Genomic DNA, 17718 nt, shown 5'->3' with positions numbered 1-17718 from the left:
CTGCCATTGTTGCGAGGAGGCTGAGCTCCTCTTTGTACCGTGTCTATCTCTACTTAACCTCTGAGTGCTTGAAACTGGAAAAGCCTCTATTAAGATTTCTTTGCAATGACCAGCTCTTGGAAGTGCATTGTTCAGCTGCGGATGTCCAGGGAAGGCTGGAATAGTTCCCTTGTTTTGAAAATCATATGAGCTGAGAATTGTATTATTTCCTCTCTACTTTCCCTGCTGCTAAGGTCTGATTTGGAGTGGGGAAAGACCTGACCCAGGACAGAACATGCTGATTGTGGGTTTAAAACAAATACACACAAAAGCCAAAAATGAAGGAGAGAAGTTTCTGTGAGATGCAATGCTGTCCTGCAAATCGCTGGAATGGCTGGTGTGCTCTGAGCTTTATTTAAAAGATTTTTAAATTAATTCTGAGCTTTATATAAAAGATTCTGCTTTTCACTTGTTTTATTAACTGCTTATTTATTGTTTTATTTGTCGTTTATTTATTTCACTTGTTTATTTAATTTGATTTATTTCCTTATCCAGGCTTTTAGGATGGCTTCTGAGTGATTTCGGTGACATTCATGCCCATGTTAACCACTTGCACCTGTGCTCCCCACAGCACCTGAAGGTAACAATCATCCTAATTAATTAATTAAGATGAGGACAATCAATTCAATTAAATTCACCTGTTTTAGGGCACGCCCCCCTGGTAACAGGCTGGGTTCTAAAAAGCTCCTCAAACAACTACAGTTCTTGCTGCTTCGGGAGTGGGGATGCTTCCAGAAGGACTTGCAGGGTGACCTGGGTACTAGCCATTTCCCTTTGACTGTGCTGAGTCTCCTTTGGACACATTCTGATTGATAAGGTTGGTTTTTGTTTTTTTTTTCCGGCTCTGCTGGCTGGCCTTATGTCTCCTCATGCTTTGTCTCACGTGTTTTTAAGTAGCAATTAAATAGCACCAGGCTGGCATTGGGAGGGGGGAGGGCTCCTGTCGTGCAACTTGCAGGCCCGGTGCTCTGCAGCAGATCAAACAGCCTAGGAAGAGTCCTTGTCATCTTCAAATGGGGAATTTTACACTTGAAACCCAGCTTATCCTCTCCATTTGCTGGGTTTTCTCTGTAACTGAGCCCTGAATAATTTAAGTAACGTAACATCAGCGTTAGGCTTCCAAAGCGGCTGGTGTGTGTGTGTGAGGGTTGCTGCTGCCAAAGGCAATTACACACAATTGCTCCAGCAAGTTCACTATTACATCTATTTATTTATTTAGATTTACACCTCGTGTTTGGTTTGTTTTTATGTTGGCCTTTTTCGGGGGCTTTTTTTTTTTTTTTTTTTTTTTTTTTTTTAGTTGAGGAGCACCTGGAGCATTTAAAATGGGTGTATTAGGCAGGTTAACAAATAGAGGGGTACCCAAAAGCATCCAGGTCTTGCCCAAAGTGCTGCTTGTCAGTTCTCAGAGTTTCAGGATGAAGATGAAAACACGCCTTGTGCCACAGGGACTTGTGTAAGTAATTTCTCCACAATTAAGGTGTTTGGGTATTGCTCTGGTGGGGACAAGGGAGTCCCCAGAGAAGGGGGGGCGTGTTCTCCTGCGATTGTCCCATTCCACAACAAAGAAAGAGGAACACAGGGAATGAGTGGACCCCCAAGAGTTCTGCTGCCTTGCTGTGCCCCCAGAAAGGGTCAGGAACGTGCACCGCTATGGGGTTCCCTCCGAAAGCAGGTCTTGGGGACCAGCCTGGGCAAGCCCATCTGGCTGGTGTTGCCTTCTGGGTGGCCACCCCCCCCTCAGGAGTTTGAGTTTGCTAGGAATTCTTCACTGGAAGGGAAAAGCAGAGGTGTGAGTGAGCAGAGGACGCGTGGCACCAGGGTGGTTTGCTGTTGCAAACTGCGAGGGTGGACAATAGGGTCGGAGTTAGGAAGGCTGGAGTTGCTGGTGCACCTGTGGGCACAGAAGCTTTTCTAATGCTGGGTATGCCTTGGCTGGGCATGCAGGTGCCTCCCCTCTGCTCCTGGGCGGCTGCTGTGTCCGGGCACCCCCAAGATGGTGATTGTGAACGTTTTTGCTTTCACCTCTACTAGTTAGTGGCAGAAGTGGTTTCTGGTCCGGTGATGCAGACGGAGAACCGGGATTTTGCTGCCGTGTTCCTGTACCAGCTGCAACCTTTACACCAGGATGCCCAAGAGAAAATCCTCCTGGAGCAATGTGGCCGTGTCTCTCGTAACTGTGCTGATGCAAAACCTTGCACGAACACCACTCGAGATGATAGGAAGTCCTGCAGGTCCTCATCGTCCTCGTGGATCCGGATTTGTAATCAGCATGTGTGTGTAATTCAAGAGGAGGTGGCTAAGTGGAAGTCATGGATTTTGCTAGGCTAACCACTACAGCTGGGACAAGTAAACAAGATTGGAGTGCTCCGACCTTCCTTCAGGTATGTGCATCTATATATAGGGCAGTCTATGTATACATGTCTATATATAACACGTGTGCATATAGCTCTGTGGATATATCCGTGTGCTGAGAAATGGTTTGAAATTGCAGCAATGCTGTGAGATCATCTGCTCGCACCAGGCTGTGCCAGGTGTCCGCCAGGCTGGGTACAGCTCCTTAAGTGCGTGTCCCTCTCTGTGCCCCCGACCTTCAGCTTCCTCGGAAGGCGAAGGTCACCCTCCGGCGTGCCAGCGGCTCTGCCTCCTTCCTGCCGAACCCGATCCCTGGGCGCGTGGCCCGGGCGAGCCCGCCGGGCAGGAGCAGCTCTGGGCTGCCCGGGGGGCGGCTCCCAGGTGGCATTTAGGGGACAGCACCTGTCGGCAGGAGTAAGGAGGGCACAGCCCGGGGCTGCAGGCCGCGCTGCGCGGGGCGTGTTTGGCCCCTGTTGGCTTTGGTAGAGGTGAGGTTTTCCCGGTGGCTTTGAGGACCTGGAGCGGCCCTAGGAGCTGAGAAAAGCATAATCCGTGCGGAGCTGTGCCAGGGGGATGGATGGCCTGTTGTTGCGGGGGTCTCCTCCTGTGCCGTGGTGCTGTGGGGTTTTGGTGCTTGGGAGGAACGCGGCCGCTGGTGCTGGGGGGCACCGGGGGTCACCTTGACAGCAGTGGGGGGCTGAGGACCGTGTACCCCTGCCCAGGAACCAAGGAGCATCTTGCGGCCCGACAAGGGGCCACCGCCTTCCTGCTGGCCGTGAGATGCCCTTGGGGTGCTGTGATGGGGAGCCCCCGTTATCCCCAAGGGCGGCTCTGGGCAGAGCGTGCCCCCGTGAGGAGTGAGGGAGAGCGGCTTTGCGGATAGGGGGATTCTGAGCCCCGCTCCCGAGCCCCCTGCCCGGGGCCGGGCCGGGCGTGCAGCTGCCGTGTCACCCCCCGAACCCCGGGCGGGGGGCTGCAACCCGAGCCTGTCCCCAGGGTCCCACAGCCCCGTGGCCTCGTCCCGGCGAGGAGGACAAGTTAATTCCCAGATAGATGCACCCCGAGCCCCGCATCTGCCATCGGGGGGGCGGGGGGGGGGGGGGAGGGGGCGTGGGGCCTGGCACAGGTGCGAGGTCCCCTCCCGGTTATAAATAGCGGGGAGGGGCGGCCCGGCTCCCCCCGTGCTCGGTCCCCCCCTCCAGGGCTCGGAGCGGAGCGGGATGCGGCGCCCTCCCTCCCTCCTCCCGCCCGCCGGCAGCATGAGCCCGTCCTTCCTCCTCCTCCTCCTCCTCCTCGCCCTGCCCGCCCGCGCCCGGCGAGAGCAGGTGCCCGGCGGGGCTCAGCGGGGCCGCAACGCCCCCGCGTCTTCCTCCTCCTCTTCCTCCTCGGCGGCGGCGGCGGGGCCGAGCCGCTTCCCGCGGAGCCGCCCGGATCGGCGGCGGGGCCGCCTCTACTGCCGGGTGGGCATCGGCTTCCACCTGCAGCTGCACCCCGACGGCCGCGTGGACGGCGCCCACGACGCGAGTCCGCTCAGTGAGTGGGGATCGGCAGGGCCGGGGGGCTCCTGGGCCGGGCTAGCGGGGCTGAGCATCCCTGTCCTTGCGCCATTGCCACCCCCCGGGGGGTGACAGAGCCCCTCGCTCCCGTCACCCTCGCCGGGGCGAGCTGCAGCCCTGGCGGGCACGGGCAGGGGCGTTCGGGGTGCCGGGGGGGAGCTGCGGTTTGCGGGCTCTGTGAGAGCTGCCTGTCTCCTGCCGGGAAGGGGCACCTGGGGGTTCGCCCGGCCCGAGGAAGTGAGCCCGTGGGGATGCTGTGAGAGCCTGAGGTCTGCACTCCCACCACAGCCCCTTGCCAGGCACCTGGGAGGGAGGATGCTGCCCCTTTTCGGTCCTTTCCCTGTGGGACTTTTCCATCCCTCTCTCTGCATTCTCATTCTCCCAGCACAGTGATAGGATATATTCAGTTTAAAAATAGGACTGAGGCTGACGTTCCCCTGAGAGAAAGCTGTGCTAACTCATGGCTTATCCTCTGGTCGGAGTTGCCATGATATCCTGCTAGAGGGAATGAGATGGCAGGTGGGGATGAAAAATCACTTCAAGAGCCCGAGGGCTCGGGCCCGAGGTGACCCTGGCAGCGTGCGTGGCTCAGCTGTTCATGGAGCAGCCACCACATCTGCCTGGGACCAAAGAATTTGGGGCCCAGACTGTGCCGTGGCCCCAGGAGGGAGAACAATCCCTGGGCAGGAATGCTGGGAGCCCAGGAGCTCTGCTCGGGCCTTGGTGGGCACAGCAGGCACGTGGCCTGCAGGGGTTGAGGGGATGGGTAGGAAAGCGGGGTGCCCGTGCCATGGCTCACTCTTTGGGAGACGCGGGTTTGGAAGGGCAGGTAGAAGTTTGGTGCTACAGCTGTCTTGCAGAGACCTGAATTATTTGCAGCTCCTTCCTCCTTAACCTGAGCTATCCCCCCCGGAAAGGCCACAGCGTCTCCAGCTCTGCGTGTCGGAGCGGAGCCAGCCCCGGCTGGGGACAGGCGATGGAGAGGGCGGGCCGTGCCAGGGTGCTGCGGCGAGGAGGCCCTCGGGAGGCACCAGTTGCCTTTTGGCAGGGAAACCCCAGCTTTGGCCTGTGGGAAATAGGGCTTGACCCCAGGCAACCCCAAGAAGCGGGAGCATGTCTGCCACGGCAGCAGGGGCACCCCCAAAAGGCAGGAGGATTTGGGGTGCCCTCGAGGACAGCCAGGTGTTGGACGAGGTGCGTGCCTTGCTGCAGAGCCTTGTGGCCTGTGGCACATGGGGTAGGGGGTGTGGCAGCCCATAACCCCCAAAGTGCCCCCTAGGCCCTTGGTGCTGGGACTTGGGTGCCTCGGGGGGATGTGCTTCCTCCTTAAAATAAACGTGGGAAGTGGTGATCTGATACCCAGCCTTGGGGGATTTAACGTGGCTTGTGTTTGCTCCCGGCATGTTAATCCCACGGCCCTTTGGGGGCCAGGCGAGATGCTCTGCCGGCTCCATCCTCTGGGGTCGGGGCCACAGAGCCCCTGGGGCTGCAGCTGGGCAGCAGTGCCGGCTCCCCGGGGTGCCAAGGGGACGCTGGGGACATGGTGCTGACCCCCCCCCCCCAGCTGTCAGGGGCTGGGGGGATTCCCGGCCCTCTGCCCCAGGTAGCCCACAGCACCTGGGCAGGTGCTGCTGCTGAGGGATGCTCGGAGGTTGGGGCTCTTCTGTCAGATGAGCTGCAGGTCTTGCATGGCCCACCAGGGGCCGGAAGCCCATCACACTCGGGGAAGTCCTGTTTTTTCCACGGCTGGGCTGCCCGGTGCCCCGTTCCCCAAGCCCTGCTGGGAGCACGGCGTGTGAGGGAGCATCAGTGGTACCTCCAGTCCCAGCTGGCCTGTGTGCCACTGACTTTGAGCTCAGTTTCTGCAGGATGAGGATGGGCAGCTTTGATCCCAGCAGGCTGCTGTAGGTACGAGGAGCTTTTCCCACCCTTGGCAGTGGTTTCCCCAGGGGCTAACTTGTTCTACCACAGCCCAGCCAGGAGTCGTGCCCCAAAATCGAGCTTTAAAAAGAAAAGAGAGCCCCAGCCACCCCCCTGTATCCATCTCGGAGTGGATGGAGGCTGCTCTGTGAGGCAGAGGGATGGAGCAGGAGCTGGGTGGAGCCAGGCAGCTGAGGAGCAGGGACGTGGGAGAGGAAATGCAAACCTGTCAGACTGAGTTGTATTTATTTTTTCTCTGTCTGTCCTACCGATATGAAAAGAACTGTGATTTATTTTGGGATTTCTGTCGTCCTAGGTATTTTGGAAATATTTGCTGTGTCTCAGGGGATTGTAGGAATACGAGGAGTTTTCAGCAACAAATTTTTAGCGATGTCAAAAAAAGGAAAACTCCATGCAAGTGTAAGTAAAACCCCTACCCTCCCCCCATTGTGAGTATGTGTTGTTTATCAAAAGCTTTGGGGCACGTCCCCGTGCCGGCACAGCGGCAGTCCCGGGCACGGCGGGTCCCTCGGGCTGGCTCGGCGCCGGGCAGGCACAGAGGGGACAGGTGGGGCCCAAGCCCCCCGGCCCACCTTCCTCCTCCTCCTACAGCGCGTTTAGCAGCGCAGAGTGCGCCTTTCTGTGCGCGCTGGGGCGTGTGCATGGGCAGAGCCTGCTCTTTGAGCACGGCTGGGTTATTTTTAGCCACTTCTGCGGCAGATCGCGCACAGGGGTTTAGCCAAATGTCTCCCGGCGAGCAGCACGCGTGGCGCCGGCAGCCCCGGGCTCGGGCTGGCTTTGCCCTTGGAGACAGGGAGCCCTGCGGGGGCTCGGCAGGTGAGCTCCAGACCGTGCAGCTATGCTGCAGCTAGAGTGCAAAATTCCTGGTCGCTCTGCTCTGCAGGATGGTTTCCTGAAGGCTGAGGTTGGCTGCAGGTCTCGGGATACTTTTTCCAGCTTTGTGTCCAATGAATCCATAAGTTAATTTCGCTGCTTGTTTCAAGCTCGGGGTGTTTCTTTCCCGTTTGCTCTTGTCAGTTGCAGAGGTGGTTTGAACAGACACGGTGAACTCCTGTGCTTTAAAGGAAAGTCGGTGCCTTTGGAAGGTGTGTACACATGCACCGCCCCAGGAAGGGCATTTTTAGGGCGGCATCTCGTCCCTGAGGGTGGCTCCCAGAGAAGCCTGGTCAGGCTTGATGGCTGGGGGAAAGGGTCAAGGTGGTTTCCCACCTTGAAGTTCTGGGATCAACCTCTCGGTCCCAGAGAGATGTCGTGGATGTGCCTGCACTGCCCCGAGACCGCAGATGACTTGAGGGAGATGTGTGAACTCAGTTCTCTATCCCCTAAGCCTTCTTGGAGTGTGGCTCCTGAAGCCTGTTGATGCTTCAAGGGTGAGCACGTGCCTGCTTACTTTAGGATATGAAGTGGGAGCATGAATGGTACCTAGGGGAAAAGAGGAATGGTTCCATGGAGGAAAACATGAGGTGAGAGCAGAGGGGGCAGAGCAAGGGCAGAGGGAAAGGATGGGGAGCAGAGGGAAGCAGGCAGAGCGACATTGCCGGACTCTCCAGAGCCTTCCCTTCTGGCGTACAATGGGCCTCTTATCTGAGCTGAAGCCTTGATTTATGCCCTGGCACAGGCAGAAATTAAATCAAGCCTCGTTGGTGCGTGGTTAATTGTTGACACACAAAGGGCAGGGCCAGGGAGGGACCTCAGTCAGGAGGGTCAGGGCAGGGGTGAGGACACACGATGCCCCGCTCGGGTGAAAGCTGCAAATTTGTAGAAACTTGACCCAAATGTCTGAAGATTGCTGGACTAAACAATGCCAATAATGCAAACCCGGCATCTGTTGTTCTTTCCTGCGCTGGCAGGATTGAAGTTATTTCATGGCCTAATGAGTTCCGAGCAGTACAAAGCACGTCCTGTGCCCGTCACTCAGGGCAGGGCTTTGATATGGGAGTCAGGCCGGGGACTTTGCGCTGAACCACAGACAAAAGTCATCCCTGCAGGAATTTGGGCTCCTCCAAAACTCGCTCTTGGGCTCAGCTCCATCCCAGCTTGGTGTTTTACAGACGCTCTCCTCCTCTTTCTTTTCTTTTATTTTCTTTTTTTTTTTTTTTTTTTTCCTGCCAGCTTAATTAAATTACTGAGTGGTTCATTTTTAGAGGCAGCAGCTTCAGAATATGACAGTTATCCCGGCAATTATCAGTTGTGTGCACAGATGGCTTTTTCCTCGTTGATAAATCCTCGCTCTCCTGTTTGTCCATTTTTAGCACGGAGCGGGTGGGAGGGATTCGGTGCCTGTCCAGCACGGACCCCGGGGGATAGATCTGCCCAGGTAATTCTGCTTTTCCAAGAGTTGCCACAACGGCGCCTCCCTTGCTGGGGCAAGTCTCTGCTCGACTAGATTCTGAAGTTTAACTGACTTCAGGACTGCCCTTGGTGATGGTCTCTGGAGTTCTGCAGAGCACATCCAATGCCAGCCACGTGCTGTGGCTGCCCTGCCTGCTCTCTGTGGGGGAAAATGGCTTTTCCAGACTGGAGCAGTGCAGCCGTGAGCCGAGAGGCTGGGACGTGAGGAAGTCTGACAGGATCATGGTGAGGCAGCTCTTGCTGTGCTTCCCCCGGGCAGGGCAGGGGCTTCCCTCTGTGTGTGGGACTTGGTCTTCGGGGAGCACCAAGGGTCACCAGAGCCCTGCTGGGAAAAGTGAAGGCCTGTGCATGGGAGAAGCAGAGGGGAGAGTCTATGAGAGACAGGGAGAGCAGAAATGAATCACAGAGGTGACATCGCTCAGAAGCAGCAAGCTAGAGAAGGCCTAATTTAAGTGCTGTGAGGCAAAATGTGCGCGGCAGTTTGTGGGCTCTCGTTTGTGCCGTTTGTGTCAATTCCATTGGTTAAATTCGGGCTTCGGAACACTTCGCTTGTGGTTACAAAGCCCTGCTGGGGGTTGGGTCTTGTTCTCGCTCGCTGGTTCGGAGTTGGAGAGCTCAGCGTCTCCTCCTTGTCAGTGGTTTGGAGGTGTTGCCGTGAAATGGAGCTGGGGAAGCCTTTAGGGCACCGTGCCCCATCGGGCTCAAGCGTGGCGCAGCATTTGGGAGGGGCTGCTGACAGCTATAGCTGAGGGTCGCGGGGCTGTAGGCACACAGCGCAGTGCCAGGCTCCGCTCTTCCGTTTTGGAGAGCAGGGAAGGGCCCTGCTGGGGCAGCCCAAGCCTTTCTATTCCCGGGAAAGCCCAAACCTGGGTGGCAAGCAGCTGCCGAGCTGGGCGTTCCCCAAAGAGTGGGGTGCCCGGCGCCCTCAGCCTCGGTGCCCGCTGTTCCCAGCCGCTCCTTAGGGAGGCGGCCGAGCCAGCCGGCACTGGCGGTGGGGGACAGCGAGCGCCTGGCCCTTGTGAGCAGTGTCCCCCCTGTCCCCGCAGGCCCGCTTCACGGTGGATTGCCATTTCCGGGAGCGCTTCCAGGAGAACAGCTACAACACGTACGCGTCGGCCGTGCACCGCAGCCCCCGCTCGGGCCGCCAGTGGTACGTGGCCCTCAACAAGCGCGGCAAGGCCAAGCGCGGCTGCAGCCCCCGCGCCCGGCCCCAGCACGTCTCCACGCATTTCCTGCCCCGCTTCGGGCAGCCGCAGCCCCCCGAGCTCGCCTTCACCGTGGCTCTCCCCGACAAGAAGCCCCCGCCGCCCAAGCCCAAGGCGGCCCCGCCGCGGAAGAACCCCGGCCCCGTCAAGTACCGGCTCAAGTTCCGCTTTGGGTAGCGGCACCGCGGGGACGGCGGCACCGGCAGCTTTCGGGAGGAGCCCGCGGCAGACTCGCGTCTCCCTCTGCAGAGGGACACGGCTCGGCTCCCGGGTGGCCGCGCCGGGCTCGAGGTCTTCTCTGAACCACAGCAGCTGGGAGGCATCCCCGCAGACGGGTGCTGGGATGAGCAGCTCGGGCTTGCCAAGGAGCATCCCTGTGGTGGACTGAAAGCACTGCACGGACCTCGGGTTAGCCTTCTGTTGTTGGAACGAGTAGAAAGGTACCTCTATAGCCGACGTATTTTTTTAATTTTCCACTAGTGACTCCTTTGACAATCATTTGCATACGAGAGAGATGTTCGGAGTCAAGTTTGTTTTTCTCGCATCTCCTTCTTGCTGCACTTTTTCCTCCAACCATACCTCAGGCACCGTGTATCCAGGTCTGTCCCTTTCCCTTCTCTTAGAAGCCAGCTCTTCCCTTCGACAAACGAAACAGAGAGACCAAGCCCTGCAAATTCAGTCGCCTTATCTGTGGTGCCAGGTAGTCTCCAAACCCTGTGTTGGCAATAATAGATGTGTGTGTATGTATTTTGTGATGTGTACATCACAATGTGTGGTTTGGGGAGGGTGGCTGTTTGCACCCCGCTCCTGGTGGTCTCTCCTGTTCTTCCCTGGACAGCTGCAGGAGCGAGTCTCTTCCTGTCCCTTCGAGTATGGATTCCATGCCCGCTTTAAAATACCTCTGCCCTGGTGCCAAGGCATTCCTACTCCCTGGAGGAGTCCCTACGCAGGTATCCCCACAGGATAGGGATGCTGTGGCCCCCAGGTGCCCACTGGTTTCATCCAACAGTTTTTGCTGCTGATTTATTTTATCACTTTCAATACATTTGCAAAGGCAGGGAGCAAGGTTTTAATTTTACAGTGAGCGTGGTGATGTGGCAATAAATGCTGTTACAGCTGCTTGTCCCTTGGGGAGTGTTTTTCCCACCCAGGTGGCCTGATGGCCCCGATATTGAATTGTTTCTCTGTCGTGGTGCGATCTGTGGAGTAGTTGTGCACATGGAGCGTGTAATCAGTGTTGCTGTACGTGCAGGCACTGGTAGCATTGAACCTCACCGGTGAAGCCTTAATCGGAGCCCAGGAGGGCTCAGGTTGGCAGGAGCCCTCAGGACCTGAGCCCCACCAGCGTCCAGCAGCAATAATTAGCCTCCTCTCCGCATCTGATTGTGGTACCAATGGCTGTTCCCGTTGCAATCGTGGTTCTTTGCCTTTGTCATCCTTCTGGCAGCCCCTGGTCAGACGCGCGTGCTCCACGTACGAGGACGGATGGGGACGTTGGAATAAAACTGTTGTGTTTTATTTTATAACCTGATTGTGTGGTCTCTTCCCTTGTCTGTGCCTGCCTTTCTCCTCCCGAGGGAAAAACGGGGGCACTGCAAAATTGGGGTTGGCCAGCGTGGTGTCGGTGATGGGGTGGAGCTGAAAGGGTGTGGGCGTTCCCTTTGCTGTGCCCCCAAACCGTGCCCCAATGGCTCCTCTGGGGCAGCTCTTTGCACCTGGGTCACAGCAGGGCCGGGTGAACAGGGGTGTCCTGTGCTCCCCGTCACCTCCAGCCGCACTGTCTGGCTGTGCACGGACGGAATCCAGGTAATTAGCGCTCAAGTGACCTCTGTGTGCTAATGGAATCGGAGCCTTTGCAGGTGTTCCCCCGGCCCAGGCAGGTGTGTGGAGCTCCCCGGGCAGGTAAAGGAGGAGTGAATGTGCTGGTCTTGCTGCATCCCCTCAGAGGAAAAAAGGTATTGGTTTAATCTTTTACAGAAAACTCTTATGGGGGAAAACCAGAAGCTGATGTTTTGCTGTTGTGGTAATAATTAAAATGTAGTGATGCTATTGAAACAAAGAGGCCGGGGGGGAGCAGCCCCAGCAGGGAGAGCAGGGGCAGGGAATCCAGCAGACACTCCCTGTTCCTGTCAAACACCCTTCTTTAAGGGAATCCGCTGGGCTTGCATAGCAGCAGGGCACTAAAGACCTGAGAATATGGTCAATGTGTCTTTTAAATTTAAAATTTAAATTCGTTTTTCTGGGGGTATTGTTTCTGTTTTCCTTTTCAGCCCACCTCAGAGGTACTGCTGCGGTGCTGGGGAAAACAAGCCCGAAACCCAAGAGGCTAAAGAGGATTCCCAAGTTCCTTTCCAGACAATTGCTGCTCTCAGAGGAGGTGCGAATCCACGTGGAGCTGAGGGAGGGGATACAAGGAGTACAGCAGAGTGCAGTGAGCTGCCAATGTCCTCCAGCTCCCTGGTTTTAGGGACATTCATTGACCTTCTGAGAGGGGAAAAGCCTTCCCGTGTTTTTTTTTTTCATCCTGTAGTCACTCCTGCCAGGGGTGTAGGTCTTGTTCCAGAGTCCCCAGAAGGATTTGCGTGTGTCCTGCACTCCCGAATGCATGGCTTGGAAGGAGCATCCTTGAGTAGGAGTGAGAGGAAGAAGATTTTGTATGGAGCTGGAGAGTTCGGGCAGGTGAGAAGAGAGAAACGAGCAAATCTTAGAGTTGGAAGGTCCCTTACGGTGCCTCAGGGATCTCCCGGAGAGCTGGGGTGGGGCTGAGACCACGGCAGGGTGTGTGCAGCCCCCAAACCCCACCGCCAAAAGGAGCCCCGAGGATCCCCCGTTCCCGCAGCCCCCGCCCGTGGGTGTGCGGGGCTGGGCCGGGCTCTCCGAGCAGCGCTCGGGTGCGGGGCTCGTTCTCGTGTCCGCGCTTCCCTGCGCAGCGATGGGCCCGGCGGCTCGGCCGGTTCCTTGCCAGGGACGCGTGTGTCCTGCCCAAGCTGCGTGCCAGCGCGGTCACAGCGTCCCAAGGGCTGGAATTGCCGTCTTGGGAGCGCCCGTGCCCGCGGCTGGGAGGCAACTCCTGGGGACGGGGACGCCGCAGGTCTTCTGTGCCCCTCTCGGGGGCAGGGCCCGTCGCTCGCAGGTGTGCAAGGTGTGCTCCTGGAGCGCAGAGCAGCCGGCACTGCCCGGCGGGGAGGGCATCCCTCGGCTGGGGGCCGTGCCCGCGGTGTCCCCCGGGTCTCGGCGCTAGCTCACCCACCCGTGTGTCCCTCGGGCACCGCCCCTCCGGCACGGCTCCCCACAGGTGAGGATGACCCCAATTTCAGGGTAAGGGCCCTCAAAGAAGCGTTCTGCAAAGCTGCCGGCTGCGGGGTGAAACAAGTAAAGTAAGCAGACCTGCTCCTGTTTTAATGCGTTTCTTGAGAAATCAGCTCTGGGTAGGACATCGACGGATCACGTACACCACCGCTGCTACCAATAGACGAGCCGGAGAAAATAAATCAGGTTTGTTGGGTATTACAGCGGGGATTTTTCACTCACAAAATTCCCACCACGAAACGTGAAGTGGTTCGTAGTCCAGAGGTGTCATGTCCATCGGGTGCTGTTGAAGTCATGGTGACAAGGCAGAAGGGTCCTGGTTGGTGATTTCATCTTCTTCACTGTTTTTCTTACATGGGAGTTCCATTTTTGTTTTTCGATTTTATATTGGCTCGTTTTTCAGTTTTTTTTTTTTTATTACTGAGCCGTGTCCCATAAACACTTGCGGTCTTCTCATTTGCTAGGCATAATTTTTGGGAGCAGCGAAGGCGTTACCCACGGGGAGGGAAAGGGCACAATGGCAAGATAATTCCAGGGAGTGGGAATCGCAACAGAACGACAGCAACAATTAACATAAAAACGGGGAGCTTTCCACAGTTAACAGAAGATTAACAGAACAAACAGGGGCTCAGGAGCACCGTGGGCGTTGTCACCGTGGTTGTTGTCGCAAGGGAAGCGCTCCTTGCTCCTTCTCCCGGCGTGTGTGACTGGGCGTGTTCCCGCGTGTCCCGCTCCTTCCTGCGGGATGCCTAACTTGCCTTCAATAAACTCCTTGGGCTTCTGATGCACTCCCCAAAAGTCTCTGGCAAGGGCAGTTCAGGCAGAGCTTACTCGGTTTTTGGGTTGAGGCTTTTCCTTGGAGCTCTGCCCTCTCACACTTGTCGCAGCTTGCTGTGAGAACCGAGTCGGCCTCGGGAATTCTGGGCTTTGCAGTCACACTTATCGTGTCTTGTGTCTGGTTCCCTCTGGATTTTTCTTCTTGCCCTGTTTCCCTGGTGTATATGTCTACAAACATTTATGTGCTTTTCTGGCCTCTTGAGGAAAATAAATTAGCAACTACCACTATTTGCCTAATAAATTAGGCAACTACTACTATTACCAACATAAATATTAGTTTGGGGGGGCCCTTGCTACGAGGAGCTGAACAACATTTTTATAGCACATGTTTTGTCAGCATAGTTTGTGAATGGTGGAGCCACTGCGCAGCATCGTTGTCCTTTGGAGTTTTCCCCTTATTTTGGTGTAGTGAGATAATTATGGAGTGATTTAATAGCATGTGTCACACGTCTTTGGTAGCATTTGTGGGCCAGGAACACGTGTGCTGCATAGCTCAGCTATTGCAGTACCTCGTGTGCTATCTTGTTTCAAGTTCCTAGTTCAGGCAAAACCTGACTTTTTTTTTTTTTTAATGCCTTTTTAATATTGTTTTTTAATATGCGGAATTGACTCTTCACACAATCACGGAATCCCAGAATGATTTTCCTTCTAAAGATCATCATCATCCAGTCCCCTGCCATGAGCAGAGACACCTTCCACTAGACAAGGTTGCTCCGAGTGCTGTCTGTTCTGGCCTTGACCATATCCAAGGCAATTAATGGGAGTCTTTTAGTCCACGGTGGGACACAGCACTTGGGCCTTTCATCCAAGAACGGGCTGCTTGGGTCCAAACAGAGAGGAGTTAGCTGGTAAGTGATGTCTTGTGTCCTCCTTGGGAAACGGACTTGTGTTTAATGGTTTTGGAAACACCTGTGAGTGGCCAGTGTTCATCACAGGGAGGCTTCCACAGCCAGACCTCACTGTCCTGAGGAGTTGTGTTCACCTTTGCTCGTGCCCAACATCAGCTTCCAGCTCCACTTCCCAGAAAGGAGTAAAAGAGCACAGCCAGCACAACAGGGAGTGCCTGGGCTGCCTTTCTGCTCTCCTGTGAGCCAGGGGCTGCTGTGCAGCTGCTGTTCACTGTAGGCTTCCATAATCCCTTGTTATTTGTAGCATTGCTCTCTAGGAACCCATCAGCAGGGAAAAGCCCTTGCAGGATGCTGAGGCTGTGTAGAGCTCCGGGCCTGGGTTATTAGAGTCTCTCCTGATGTACTTGATTTTCTGTTAAGGCCTTTCAAGCATGCTCAAATACCCTTACCTTCAGTCCATGCACTTGGTCTGGATGGGCAAACAAAACAAGTGCTTGGCAGAAATCGAGTGCTGTTGTAGAGTACTGGAAGGCAGTGTGTAGCTTTCCTCTTGGACTTTTCCAGGGTCTTTACTGTTACCTGTCTCTGTGCAGTGACACAAGGTTGGATCCCTGCCTATGCCAAGAGGCAGGGCTCAAGTTTCTCTTTTCTTTCCTGACAACTTCTTGCCACTGAGAGGCCTCTTCATTTTGTTTTCCCTGCACACTGAATTGTTTTGATTTAAGCTTTATTTGGGGCCACACGGAAGAACACGATTGAGCAAGAACTGTTAATCCACCTCAGTGCCTTTCCTGCAAGGACTCATGGACACCCATCCTGTCACTCAGATGCCAGCTGCTCTCAGGGTGGGAGTGGGCAGCCAGGGAATGGGATCTGAGTTGCTGCCTTTGGGTCAGAGGCGTGCCTCGTGCCTTGGGTGGCTTTTTGGGGAGCACACGTTCCAGAGCAGCAGGACGGTGTCCATAGATGCCCGGTGAGATCCTGAGTGCAGAGTGCCAAGTCACAGCTCTACCTGCAGGCCCTGCGAGTGCTCCCAGAGACCTAAGCAAGTATTTTGGGGTCAGGAGTTGTTTTTCTCTGCTTTTCCTGAAGGTGTAGCCAAGCGTGTTGCAAAAATGGCTATTTTCTCCACTGAAAAGCTTTCCATGTATGACCACCAAAGCATGTGCGTGTTTTACTCCTGTAGCCAGATGTGCTAAGAATTTTACTTTTCAAGCCAGCACCTGCTGCAGGTATCTGTTTGGTTTGTGTCTGTGAGAAGTGGGATTTGTGCTGGACAGAGAGGTGCTGTCGGGAAGCAAGGATGGAGTAAGTTGCCTCTGGAGATGTGTGGTGAGGGACTGAGTTGCTGGGAAGGGGAATATTTATAGGCTGTATCCATATTTACCTGAAACTGGGGCTGGGGCAGGCATGGGGGTGCTTGGGTTTGGTCTGGGCCTGTGAGGATGAGCCATGAAGAACCCAAGCGAGCCCCTGAGCCATCCATGGATGTTTTGAACACTTCCACAGAAAGGCAAGGCAGTCATGATTCCAGAGGAGAAAGGAGAGGTGGTGGCTGCTGAGCACTGGAGCGTTTGCTTTGGAATTGTGACTCAGAGAGTGTATGGAAGCAGAGAGCATCTTTTGGTTCTTTTTCTGCTGTGTAATCTGCTCTCTGGTTTTAATGAGTTTTGTGTGCTCTCATTAAGGAAACAGCATGTTTCCAGATGGAATTTTGTGATGGGCCTTGAATAGTCCATGCTGTTTTACAGAACTACTTTGGTTAGGGGTCAGAGAGGGAGAAGATAAATCACTTTTTATTATCTTTGGATTTTTCAATCTGGGCACATGAGAGTAGCTCAGTGCTGGCACAGTCCTCTGAGGAAACAACAGTGTTTGGAAGGTTTAAGCCTCAATAACTACTCCATTGTCTCTCAACTGCAAAGATTTGGTCCTGCAGTCCCAGACAGATGAGGCGAAAACCAAATTTCTGTTACTCATGCTAAGTCTTGTGGAGTCTTTCAATTCTGTTGTATGATGTACTGTGCACTATTTTTCTAACAAAATCTGTTTGAAATTTAGATTAAGGACTAGACTTTAGGACTGTTTGCAGAAATCAAAAGTCTTGTGAAGCCTGGAGGACTGGGGTGATGACTGCTCTCAGCAAAGGTTATTTATTAACATCATGTCGGATTCCCCTCACCCTTGGGCAGGACACCTCTGGGGCTGTGTTGCAGGTCACAATTAGGGCTGTGTGTAAGATTGACCCAGGTGAGGTCAGTATTGACCTGTAGGTCTGGGGTTTGGACCCAACACTGAGCTGAACCAGGATCAGGGTGATGGATGGTGCGTTTTGTTACATCCTGAGATTTTATATGGCCCCTTTAGCCTGCCCTCCAGCCACGAGGATGTGGCTGCAGTGGAAGGTGAAGCTGTGTCAAAGTGAGCTGAAAGTAAACCTGCACCTCCTCCAGAAATTCCTGCAGTGGGAATTGGCTGCTGTCACTGCCACCCTGCCTGGGGCTGTGTCCTCCTGGCAGTCCTTGCCGGCCCCTCACACGAGCTCCAGAGGTGTCTGTGTGCCGTGTTGGGAATGTGCCTCATCCCTGGGAGTGTCCTTTTCTTCCTGGGCAGCCAGACGGAGCTTTTGGGCTTGTCAGCCTCAGAGTTTGATTGCCAAAGTCACTGAAAGGAAGACAACGAGGTTTGTCAGAGTGGTGCTGTCAGTCCCCACCTGAGAGTCTGTGCTTTGTCTTGGGGTGGTTGTGTATTTGCACTGCAGGGAATGATTGAATGCCCCCTTCCAAATTCCGCCCAACAGACCCCAGAGGCTCTTACAGCAATATTTTCTTCTTGACCTCCCTGTGTGTTGATGAATTCTCCAAATGGCTCCGAGCAGTTGTGTAATTTTTCGCGGAGGCCATGGCACGGCAGAGGCAGTTGGTGGAGGAGCCCCGAGCCGTGTTTGGAGCAGGCGGCGCCGGGAGCCGCAGGGGATTTTGTGCCCAGGTGTGTTCGCCAGGCCTCGCACCTGCCTCTCTGCTGCCACCTGCCGGCCGCGCCCGGTACTGCAGCGCGCCGCTGCGTATGCGCCTTGACTCGCCGGGCTCGGTGGCGACACCTGCCGACTGGAGAGCGATACTGCAGCGAGCAGGGCGCGCATGCGCACTGGCCACGGAGACGCCGCGTGTCACGTGGCCATTGAGGGCGGCGCGGGAACAGTGGTGAGCATGCGCAGTGGCGTTCCGGGCGCGGTGCTGCCCTCCTGTGGGGAGCAGCCGGTACCGCAGGGCAGGA

The 17718-nt window shown here is 55.5% G+C and overlaps 1 protein-coding gene across 2 annotated transcripts; it reads left to right on the top strand.

The window, feature by feature from the left end:
• The first annotated feature begins 2044 nt into the window (after positions 1 to 2044).
• On the top strand, positions 2045 to 10971 carry FGF5 (fibroblast growth factor 5). 2 transcript variants are annotated; one of them, XM_088164457.1, is made up of 3 exons: positions 2045 to 2423; positions 6187 to 6290; positions 9290 to 10971. In XM_088164457.1, the coding sequence occupies exons 2-3, from the start codon at positions 6261 to 6263 to the stop codon at positions 9623 to 9625; spliced, it is 366 nt and encodes a 121-aa protein (XP_088020583.1). In that variant the 5' UTR covers positions 2045 to 2423; positions 6187 to 6260; the 3' UTR covers positions 9626 to 10971. The 2 variants fall into 2 exon arrangements, with proteins under 2 accessions (XP_088020583.1, XP_014747536.2); XM_014892050.2 differs by lacking the exon at positions 2045 to 2423 and adding an exon at positions 3615 to 3927.
• The last annotated feature ends 6747 nt before the right edge of the window (positions 10972 to 17718 follow it).

The sequence above is a fragment of the Sturnus vulgaris genome, chromosome 4, assembly GCF_052056855.1.
Source record: "Sturnus vulgaris isolate bStuVul1 chromosome 4, bStuVul1.hap1, whole genome shotgun sequence".
Classification (NCBI taxonomy): Eukaryota; Metazoa; Chordata; class Aves; order Passeriformes; family Sturnidae; genus Sturnus; species Sturnus vulgaris.
This window is presented reverse-complemented; position numbering and strand designations above follow the sequence as displayed.

Coding starts and splice junctions, on each gene's coding strand:
- FGF5 (XM_014892050.2), top strand. CDS start 3,615: ATGCGGCGCCCTCCCTCCCTCCTCCCGCCCGCCGGCAGCATGAGCCCG. Junction 3,928..6,186: donor CCACGACGCGAGTCCGCTCA/GTGAGTGGGGAT, acceptor CTGTCGTCCTAG/GTATTTTGGAAATATTTGCT. Junction 6,291..9,289: donor AAGGAAAACTCCATGCAAGT/GTAAGTAAAACC, acceptor CTGTCCCCGCAG/GCCCGCTTCACGGTGGATTG.